The 12,052-nt window shown below is 41.0% G+C and overlaps 1 protein-coding gene across 3 annotated transcripts in view; it reads left to right on the top strand.

Moving 5' to 3' along the window:
* tncb (tenascin Cb) overlaps positions 1 to 12,052 on the top strand; it is an 82,706-nt gene that overhangs the window by 17,050 nt on the left and 53,604 nt on the right. For all 3 annotated transcript variants that reach the window (XM_083912451.1, XM_083912450.1, XM_083912449.1), the window contains exons 3-6: positions 1,442 to 2,662; positions 6,755 to 7,018; positions 7,120 to 7,235; positions 7,758 to 7,911. In XM_083912451.1, coding sequence (XP_083768577.1) covers positions 1,442 to 2,662; positions 6,755 to 7,018; positions 7,120 to 7,235; positions 7,758 to 7,911 — 1,755 coding nt within the window. The remainder of the gene's footprint in view (positions 1 to 1,441; positions 2,663 to 6,754; positions 7,019 to 7,119; positions 7,236 to 7,757; positions 7,912 to 12,052) is intronic.

The following is a 12,052-nucleotide window of genomic DNA, read 5'->3' as shown; positions in this document are numbered from 1 at the left end:
CAGTAGAGCTCTGAGATCTAGATAGTGGAGCACAGAATTCAAACCAGACATGGTGAAGCAGCATTTAGCTGTTATGGTACACAACTGGAACAAACTCCCAGCAGATCTGAAATCAGCCCCAACTGTGAGCACTTTGAAATCCAGGTTAAAAACATTTCTCTTTTCATGTGCTCGTAGCGAAGCTCTTTTTAATAACTTTAAACATTATCTATTTTTTTTTTTTTTACTTTTTTCTTCTTCTTTGCTCCTGCTTTTCACCATGTTTCTTGCTTATATGCTGTTTTTTTAAAAATGTTTTGTCTTTTAGTTAAGCACATTGAGTTGCCTTGGTATGAAATGTGCTATATAAATAAAGATGCCTTGCCTTGCCTTGCCTTACTGTCGACAGGCTAACAAACCCTCCTGTGTCAGTAGCCCCTGAACTGCTTTACACCAGGGCAATGAATTTGCCTCCTACTTTAATGACAAAAATCAGAAAATTAGGCAAACAGTCAGTGCCTCCACATCAGGTGCAGGACATGTGCTGTACACGTGTCCACCTAACACTTATTCAAATACCATGGCACTTTTTCATGTGATTAACCATAGGACCTTGGAGGACATTAGACAACATCTAAAATCCTCGTCCTGCTGCCTCAATATTCTCCCAACAGGCCTTTTCAAGGATGTATCAAACTGGATGGCCTCAGAACTTCTACAGATTGTAAACACTTCTCTTCTCTCAGGTGTCTTTTACAGGCCCTGAAAACTGCTGTTATCAAGCCTCTCTTAAAAAAGAACAATTTAGACACTTCACTAATGAACAAATATAGACCAATATCAAACCTCCCATTTCTCAGCAAAATCAGTGAAAATGGCTTCATTTTAATGTACAGCTGTTTTGATGTTTTTCAGTCAGGTTTTAGACCACACCACAGTACCGAGACGGCTCTTGTTAAGGTTTTCAATGACATCCACTTAAACACAGACAATGGCAAAATACCTGTTTTGATATTATTGGATATCAGTGCTGCATTTGACACAGTCGATCACTACACATTACTACACCGTCGGGAAAACTGGGTGGGACCTTCTGGCACAGCATTAAAATGGTTTGAATCCTACTTGAAGGACAGGGGCTACTTTGTGTCTCTAGGTAAATACACATCTGAGTGTGCAAAAAATGACATGTGGAGTTCCCCAAGGTTCCATTCTGGGGCCTCTTCTATTTAACATCTACACGCTTCCACTGGCTCAGATCATGAAAGGCAACAAAATATGAGAGAGATTGTTAGATTTAAATCTAATTCTCACCTTTCTTTGAAGGGGTAGTATCCTTCGATAATAGGAAAAGTTGCCTTCAATATGTGGCTAAAATTTTTGTATGCATTGCACATAATGTTCAACTAAACGATTTGTAATAACATTCAGTACTTACTCTTCCTTCCCCGCCTTCTCTCAGGTGAAGTGTCCACAAAGCCCTACTGTAATGGTCGTGGGAACTGGAGCGCTGACACCTGCAGCTGCGTATGTGAGCCTGGATGGAAGGGCCCTAACTGCACCGAACCTGAGTGCCCCAACGACTGCCAGGACCAGGGGCGCTGTGTGGATGGCAAATGTGAGTGCTTTGAGGGCTTTGGTGGGGACGACTGTGGTATTGAGCTCTGCCTGCTGGACTGTGGTGACTATGGCCACTGTGTGGATGGATCCTGTCTCTGCGAGGATGGCTTCATTGGTGAGGACTGCACCCAGACCAACTGCCAAAACAACTGCCTGGGCCGTGGACGCTGTGTAGACGATGAGTGTGTTTGCGACGAGCCATGGACAGGCTTTGACTGCTCCGAACTCATCTGTCCAAACGACTGCTATGACCGTGGACGCTGCATCAACGGCACCTGCTACTGTGAAGAGGGCTATGCTGGAGAAGACTGCGGTGACCTCACTTGTCCTGGCAATTGTAACAACCGTGGCATGTGTGTAAATGGCCAGTGTGTGTGCCAGACTGGCTACAGTGGAGAGGACTGCATGAAGCTCACCTGTCCCAAGAACTGCAATGAGAGAGGTCATTGCTTCAATGGGAAGTGCATCTGTGATCCAGGATTTGAGGGTGAAGATTGCTCCATCCTCTCATGCCCTGACAACTGTAGCAACAGGGGCCAGTGCATTAATGGAGAATGTGTCTGTGATGTAGGGTACCAAGGCGAAGACTGTAGTGAGCTCACCTGCACTAACAATTGCCAAGACCATGGCCGCTGCATTAACGGGCAGTGCATGTGTGACAAAGGCTATGCTGGGGAGGACTGCAGCATCAAGACCTGTCCAAAAGACTGCATGGGACGTGGAGATTGCGTGGACGGCAAGTGTATGTGCTTCGTCGGCTTCACTGGGAAAGACTGCGGCCAGCTGACCTGCCCCAATGACTGCCTGGACCGTGGTCACTGTGTGAACGGACAATGTGTTTGTCATAAGGGTTTCGTCGGTGAGGACTGCAGTGAGAAGACGTGTCCCAAAAACTGTCTTGATAGAGGTTACTGCGTCGTTGGCAACTGTGTGTGTTATGAAGGTTTCACCGGACCTGACTGCTCCATGCTGACCTGCCCAGAAGACTGCCAGAACCAGGGACACTGTGAGAACGGAGTGTGTGTGTGCGATGAGGGCTTCATTGGGGAGGACTGCTCTGAGGGTAAGAAAGCTTTCCACAGGTTCATCAAACAGAATGAATTCTGAGACGTGCTATTTAGACCAGACAGTTTACAGTCGACTTTATTATATACCAGTGGGTACTGCAAGCATCAGATACATTTTGACAGTCTACAAACAGTGCCCTTTAAAGCTGCATTATTATTAACAACTATTAAAATAAGTTGCTACAAGCAATCACAGACACGTTTGGCTTGAAGTCTCCAGTTAACACAGTCACTGGTTGCCCTGAAATGGTCTTGATCGTGTCTGAATTCAGAATTATAATCTGCTGTTGGAATATGGAGTTTGGCAACCTAACCTGCCACAATTGGACAGTTTCATGCTGATAACATGATCCACCATTTCCTGAGGGAAATATCATCCTTTTTGGAATAAAATCAAATTTATTGTCCAGCTGAAGCAGGAACACTGTTTTTGGTGCGGCTGGCACAATCATAGAACATAGGGATGATTGATTTGTTTTACTGAGGCATCCGCAGAATATTTTTTGTAAAATAAAGACATTAATATCTTTATTTAAGAGCTATCTCTTGTAACCCTCCAACATCACTGCTCAATGACATTGAGCATGTGTCATACCACAAAGCTCAGAGACATGTCTTCAATATACCCAGGGAAATCTACACAAAACATGTTAAGATAAAAACAGTTATTGCATTCGTACCCAGGGTGTACAGCCTACACTCCCCCTCGCAACTCAAACTCAGGGGTGGAGGGGATGTGTTTAGCTGTTAGCAGCTGGCAGGTATTGTAGTGTTCAGTGGCTTTATTCAGCTCTTTCTGAAGAAAACACCAGTTGGCTGAGGTTGAAAACAGAGTTTGTGATATCTGTGAGAGTTAACCGAAACACTGTTAAATACAAAACAATTAGCTAAAAGAAGCTACAATGATTCTGCAGAGCTGAGAGGGACTTCACGATTCTCTGTTGATTTGTAACTATGGGTGATTCCTTTCACATTAAAGAGTCGTTTCAGCCATTGCTCATATTGAGATTTTGATTAGTGAAGCTTTTAAGTAAAACCTCATACACACTGCTGGATTTCAAAGAGTTTGGCTGTTGCTCTTTCGAAATGAAGGTGAGGTGTCCTCATGATGCTTTTATAGACAGCTTCCAGCTAATCTTGTTGTCCAACATCACAGTCACACAAAGTTACATAGAGAGAGAGAGAGAGAGAGAGAGAGAGAGAGAGAGAGAGAGAGATAGAGAGAGGGAGAGAACAAATAATGCTACTTTATTCTGAAACACTGTTATTTTTTTTGTTCATAAGTTGATAGAATATCCATTTTTTTAAATAACCAAGGCACAGTGATCAAATTAGAGAACAGTAACCATTGTGTCAGAAGGGAAGATTTCAACAATGTTTTCGGATTCAAAAATGAACAGGAAGTGTAGAGGCCACAGCTTTGAATGACTTCAGCACATCTGCGCCCACAGGACATCACTAGTTTCTCACACTACTCTGGTTTGATCTTGGTCCACTCTTCTTCAGTCTCTCCCACAGTTCAGTAACTGTAGTGGGTTTCTTAGACATTACTTTATTGGCAAGGATTTTCCAGAGATTCTCTATGGGCTTTAGATCTGGACTCTGGGCTGGCCATTTCATTGCTTCAATATTGTTAGCTTCAAGGGATTGCTTTACCTGGATTGCAGTGTGACAGGGGCATTGACTTGCATGAAGGAGGTTCACATACACATTTGCATTCGCCCTGCCATGTAGCTGTACAAGAGGCCCAACTCCTGCTGTAGAAAACATCCCCCAAACCATGACATTCAATTTCAATTCAATTTTATTTATAGTGCCAAATCATAACAAAAGTTATCTCAGGACACTTTACAAACTAGGTAAAGACCACACTCTATGACTTATTTATGATTTACATAGACCCAACAATTCCCCCGTAGAGTACGATGGCAACGAAATCCTTCCCTATTACAGGCAGGAACGTCAGACAGATTCAGCTCTGTGGAGGACAGCCATCTGTCTTGACCAGTTGGGGAGGAAGAAAAGGAGAGAGAAAGAGAGAAAAGACGGACAGATGGACAGAGAGAGACAAAGACAGAGACAGACACACTTCCAGTAACTACAAGAATATCTATAGTAATGTGAATATGACTTATATGTTATGGCAGTTAATACAGCAGAGTAGAAGAAACAAGCACTGCTAAGGTTATAGATTATAATAGTAGCAGGAAGCATCATGCAGGACCACGGCAGCAGGCACCACCACGATCAGCAGAGACCTGCAAGACGACAAAGCACAAACAACTCAGAGGAAGAAATTGAATTAGTAACATGCATTGATGAGACATGAATGATACAGACAGAGAGGAGAGAAGCTCAGAGTATCTGGTAAAGTATTATCCCCCGGCAGACTAGGCCTATAGCAGCATAATTAAGCAGAACAAAATCAGCTTTAAAATAACAACATTGCTAAGTCCTATCTGTAAGCTTTATTAAAAAGGAAAGTTTTAAGTTTACTCTTAAATATGGGGACAGTGTCTGTATTCCGAGTAACACTTGGGAGTTGGTTCCACAGGAGAGGAGCTTGGTAGCTGAAGGCTCTGCCTCCCATTCTACTTTTGGAGACTCTAGGAACGACAAGTAGCCCTGCATTCTCAGAGCGCAGCGATCTAGTCGGGTAATACGGTACTATGAGCTCTTTAAGATACGACGGAGCCTGACCAATAAGAGCTTTGTAGGTAAGGAGAAGGATTTTAAATTCTATTCTAGATTTTACAGGTAGCCAGTGCAAAGAAGCTAATACAGGAGAAATATGTTCTCTTCAATTTGTTTTGGATAGTACACGAACTGCAGCATTTTGGATCAACTGGAGATTCTTAACAGACTTATTGTGCATGGAGGATTTGTCATTTATATGTACAAACTGAGATCTATCTGATAAATATGACTTAAACCAGCTCAGTGCGGTTCCTTTAATGCCAATTAGATGCTCCAGTCACTCTAGCATGATTTGATGGTCAATAGTGTCGAAGGCAGCACTAAGATCTAGTAAAACAAGTACAGAGACAAGTCCTTTGTCTGAAGCTATTAGAAGGTCGTTAGTCATTTTTACCAGTGCTGTCTCAGTGCTATGATTCGCTCTAAATCCTGACTGGAAGTCCTCAAATAACTCATTATTATGTAAAAAGTCACACAGCTGATTGGCGACTAATTTCTCAAGGATCTTAGAGAGAAAAGGAAGGTTAGATAGGTCTATAGTTGGCTAGAACCTCTGGATCAAGAATGTGCTTTTTAAGAAGAGGTTGATGCTGAAATAGTAGATGTTAATTTGTTAAGGTCAACTGTAGAAAAGCAGTCCAAGAACATATCAGGTACAGTTGGTTCCTGGGTTCCTGGGTTTGACGAGAAATTGGTGCCAAGCCAGTTGATTTTGTCTTTAATAGTTATAATTTTGTCATTAAAGAAGGTCATGAAGTCGTTACTACTGAGGGTTATAGGAATACATGGCTCAATAGAGCGGTGGCACTCTGTCAGGCTGGCTACAGTGCTGAAAAGAAATCTAGGATTGTTCTTATTCTCCTCTATTAAAGATGAGTAATAGGCTGCTCTGGCATTACGGAGGGCCTTCCTATATGTTTATAGACTTTCATGCCAAACTAAGCGAGATTCCTCCAATTTAGTAGAGCGCCATTTACTTTCCAATTTCCGCGATACTTGTTTAAATTCACGGGTTTGTGAGTTATACCACTGCGCTTACTTCCTCTGTTTCATTATCTTCTTTTTTAACGGCGCGACAGAGTCGAGTGTTGTTCGTAGTGAGCCTGCAACACTGACAACACATTGCTAAAGTTCAATTTATTTGGGTCTGATGGTAAACATTATGTTCAGCATTGGACTGGGAAAAGACTGAACCCAAAGTGTCTAAAAAATAGTCCGTTAAAGTGTCGGGTTTGGGGGATATTTGATCAAATCAGTATTTCAGATAAATGTTTCTCTAATTTTGATCTATCGATAAATGTATCTACGCCTTGGCATATTTATTAACCACATAGTATTTAGAGAAACCTCCCATGACCTACGGATCACTGATTTTAAGCGTCTCTCTGAAGTCTCACCAGCCAAGGACCTGACAGTGGTGGTGGTCACTCCAGAGACAGTGGACCTGTCCTGGGTGAATGAGATGCGTGTGACAGAGTACCTCATCACTTATGTGCCAACGGCCCTTGGAGGTCTGGAGATGGACATGCGGGTGCCTGGTGACCAGAAGATGACCACTATTCAGGAGCTTGAGCCTGGCGTGGAGTACCTGATCAGCGTCTATGCTGTGCTGAACAACAAAAGGAGTGTTCCTGTCAGTGCTAGGGTGGCCACACGTATGTTAATCTCCCTTTTTTTTAATTTAACCTGATGTTTAAAGAATGCAGTGTATAAATGTAAATTAAATGTAGTCAGAGTTTTATTCTATGTTTTCTAGATCTGCCTGAGCCTGAGGGACTTAAGTTCAAGTCAGTTCGGGATACATCAGTGGAGGTGCAGTGGGACCCGCTTGACATTCCCTTCGATGGCTGGAACCTCATCTTTAGAAACACAGTGAGTCCTGCTACCCAATATGTCAATGGAGTTTCCGTATTCCAGGAGGTGGTTGAACTCTAGAGCCTACCCCAGCCTCTATCATTATGCACATTTTCCTCTGGTAGAAACAATATACAACCCACTGCAGACCACCTACTTCTTATAGTAATTGCCTAATGTGCATACATGAGGATCATGGTGGGGATCCTGTGGAAAATGCTTTAACCCAGCCAGCATGCAATAACACAGCAGTTAAAACTGTATGTCCTGACAGCTCCTATGACCATACAGCACAGAGCAATGTTACTCTGCTTAACACTTTGAGTGCGCATAGAAAGCAGAATGCTTTCCTAGGCAGTGCTACTGGGATCTCCTAAAAGCCACCCTCTATTAAACTGAGTCTCCTGTCAACTCTTAAGTCCAAACGCCACCCAGAGCGCCATTATGTATGAATTGGCAGTTTTTTTCCTCCCACTCTAAACATTATGCCAGGACTAGTCTTTGTAGTGTTTGATGACTGGTGTTTTTCGGTCCTGGCAGAAAGAGGAAGATGGTGAGATTCTTAACTCCCTCGGCCATCCAGAGACCACCTTTGAGCAGTCGGGCCTGGGACCTGGCCAGGAGTACGAGGTCAAGCTGGAGGTGGTGAAGAACAACAAGCGTGGACCGCCTGCCTCCCAGAACATCGTCACAAGTGAGTGTACACATTCACACGTCTAAATGGCTTATCATGCTTTTGTTTTAGACTCACTGGAATGCTTTCATTCCAGTAGGATGTACAAATACTCAGTTTGCAATGTGAAAAACACAACATACAATAACCCTGCCAACTGAGATATCTTTTTTTATTGCCTTATTGTGCCATACAGGTATAAAAAAATCAGATAAAAACCTTAAGACAAATGAAAACTGATTAAGTGAATAAATCCTAATGTACATGAAACAACTATTTTCTCTTTAAAGATATAGCAGCGTAATGGTGTCCTGAGCAGAGAATGAAGACACTCTCCCTCTGTATGTGTTTTATCAGACCGGACAACAAACAGTGTATTGTTTGTTGTCCGGTCGCTCTGGTTCCATCATGTTTTCCACATGGTTTTGACTGGAACTCTTCTTGTTGGTTTCTTCTTGTTTTGTTTATCTCCCTATTATCCAACCAAATCCTCATTTTCACAGCAGTAGATGACAAATTAATTTGCATTTTCTTTTGACAATTTTCTTGTTAAAATTTGTGCCACATTTGGATGGAAACCTGCCGTTCACAAAATGCAGTTTGTGCCGTCACAAATAACAAATGTTGATTCTTGGTTTAAGGAATCTAATGTGACTACACAGACCAAGAATGTGTGGGTTCTGTTTCTGTGTGTTGATTCTGGGGGTATGAAACCCACAGAAGTACCTTTCAGACCTGATTGTTGGATCCATTCTGACTTGCTGTCACTGCCCTTTAAACTTTTATTTTGATAAATTATCTGGATAACATTCAATCCAGCGGCTGAATTTACAGCTGGTATTAATAAGCAATCTTGTTATTTTGTTTCTGAAATACATTACGCTTTACTTCACACCAACAATGAAATGTTTTGGTGAACCGTTATTATAAATGCACTACACTTTCTTAACACATACAATGATAACTTATGATGCATGAACTATTATAATAGTTAAAACTATTGAGACTTAGAAAATAGGTAGAATTCCAAAACCCAATCGCCCCACCAATAGAACAGAATAGAAAAGAATAGAAATACTTTCTCCACATCCAAATAAAATACACTTGCAGGAATTAACACGCTGAGCAAGCAGTAAATAGTTGCTAATATTACCACAGGACCACAGCTAGCTAGTTACACACAACATACATTAGCCTCAAGAATATCATGCTGGTTCAATTAGCTTATCAAATTTAACACACATAGCAACATGACAAACCAATAAGTCAGCTTTAACATACAGCTATCCAAGCTACTAAATGCATATTAAGAGATTAACATCAGATTAATACCTCACATGGTCAATGACTTCTAACATGGTCACCGTAGAATGAACGGTATGGTGGTGCGCAGATTAACACTAGTTACGTAAACTACTAATTGCGTAAATAAGTGGCGTAACACAGACACTAACACTAAACAAACAGGCGGTACTCAGATAATTCACACATCAGTCAACCTCTAGTTTATAACTAGTCAAGAGCATCCAGAAGACACTTGAACTTATTTTACTGTTGATATAGTGCATCAGGAAGCATTATGTGTTTATGAGTGTAGTCATGAACCATTATACATGCATTATAATTCACAATGAATGCCCTCATAACGCAGTATAGATGTGGTCTTCACAGAAGTGTTACCAAAGTCTTCTGTCACATAAATGTAGGGTTTCAGTTCTGTTCTTTGAATTAGTTTGTCATGGAAATCTTCAGAGAAAATGAGACATTGTGAATAAATGGCGTGTCTTTGACTATATCACTCTGATAGCGTATCAGTGTTGATGTATACTTTGCCCTGCATGCCTTATAAAGGCAGAAACATATTCATACAATTGAAAGATGATTTAAAGATATATATATGTATATAGATCACATCTTGTTCCATTGTATTGAGAACACCTTTTCATCAATTTGACACAGTGCTTGAGATTGAAGGTGTGATGTTTTAGAAACAGAGGTTAGTGTGGACTAAGTTATAATTAAGAGCTGTCAAACTAAAATGCAACAGGTTGTCATACTCATAGTGCGTTGGTTTATTGGTTTCTTGGTTATCCATCTTGCAGCCCTCAACGGAGTATTGGAAACAGCCCGACATGTCAACCCTGAGTGTTAAGCTCATTACATTTCACTGCATGGATTTCCAGCCCTATCGGCAAATTCTGAGATATGTCTCCATAGCTTCATCAGGCTATACAGCTCAATGACTGTTGACATTCTGGGGGGGTCAGGCCACTTCTTTCCTTACTTATGGTGTGAAAATGGTCTGAACTTTGCCAGGATAAACAGATGTGTGCATTGAGAGGCCATTAGAGGCCTATGGTAGCCTTTGCTTATACACTCATCAGCAAGAACAGGGCTGGTAAATTACAGCCAGAGCACATTAAGATGTTCTTTGTTACATTTCTTCAGTGTCTTCAGAAAGTGCAGTGATAATGCCTGTTCTGTATTTTGATGACTGGATCCCTTTCTCTAGACAGCACACACTGTGCTACACTCTCCAGTTATATGCATTAAATAACCTGGAAGATTACTATTTTGTGAGAAAAGGGAAATTGAAAGACTTCTTGAAAGAAAACCATTGTAGGCTACACTACGCGCAAGAAAATTGTTTCGTCTCCATCTTTTTCATGTTAGGCTCAGAGAGGTATAGTATGTGGTGTAATAGAGGAGGAGTGTAGGTTGGCATGCTGATGAGAGACGCTACTGAGATGAATGCACATTTAAAGCCACAGTTTTGGGAAATACTCTCTCACTGCCCAAAAGTTAGTTAAGATAATTAGGACTCTCATAAAATCTACAGTGTCAATTTAACACAAAGAGTATATTTCTTTTTTTATTATTATTTCATTTTAATGAGAAACATACATAGATGTGTGATACAATGAACCACAGAGTGATACAAGACACACTTAATAACACAAGACATAAACAGACACTAAAGTGCAAAATTTTATATTGTATGTGCTTATTCAGTCACTTCAACCCCATACATATTACTCTAGACCATTCTGCTTTCAAGTATATTTCTAATGGGGACCATTCCCTTACAAAAACCTCAAGCCTGTCTCTTAATGCATGTGATAATCTCTCCAGTGGCAGTTAGACACTGGTTTTTCATACCACATTGTAATATCAGGAGGATATTCGTCTCACCATTTTTGTAATATTGTGAGGCGTGCAGCATACAAAGCAACTCTGAGATTGTACCTGTACCCACAAAATTTTTAGGACATGACCACATTAGATGACCATACGTGCCACAATTATTTTTACATTTTACACATAATGATGAGCACATAGGATCCCATTTACCGTATTTTTCGGATTATAAGTCGCAGTTTTTTTCATAGTTTGGCCGGGGGTGCGATTTATACTCTGGAGGGATTTATGTGTGAAATTATTAACACATTACCGTAAAATATCAAATAATAGCCCGGGCCATTATTTATCTCAGTCACGTAAGAGACTAGGCGTATATCAGCAATCGTCACACACACACACGTCATCCAATCAAAATTCGGCGGGGACGGGTCATGGCAGAAGTGCATTGTGAAAAAAAAGATGCTACCTGCTACTTGGAGTTGGCGGAGTTGTTCAGAAGTGACACAGAGGAAGAAGAGTTCATTGGATTTAGTGATTAGGAGTGACAGATTGTTTGGTAAACGTATAGCGTGTTCTATATGTTATAGTTATTTGAATGACTCTTACCGTAATGTGTTACGTTAACATACCAGGCACATTTAATATTACCTCTATTTTTTATCTTAAATTATTGTTCTGTGTTGTTCTGTTATTGTTCTGTTATTGTTATTGTTATTGTTATGTTTAGGTTTGTCCTGTTAAATGTTTGGAAACTGTGAGTAAAGCATGAGCCGGAGTCAAATTCTCTGTATGTCCAACATACTTAGCAATAAACCTGATTCTGATTCTGATTCTGATTCTGATTCTGATTCACAGTTCGTTGTTTATGCGTCATATAACGTACACTTATTCAGCCTGTTGTTCCTGTTGGGTGATATACAAGATGGCGCCGCGGATGGCTGCCTCGATTTGTTGGTGCGCTTTGTTTTGTCTTGTTTTGTTTGTAAACAGTGTTTTTTGTCTGGATTCACGGCTGTCTTTC

Source organism: Echiichthys vipera, assembly GCF_963691815.1.
Source record: "Echiichthys vipera genome assembly, chromosome: 4".
Classification (NCBI taxonomy): domain Eukaryota; kingdom Metazoa; phylum Chordata; class Actinopteri; order Perciformes; family Trachinidae; genus Echiichthys; species Echiichthys vipera.
This window is presented reverse-complemented; position numbering and strand designations above follow the sequence as displayed.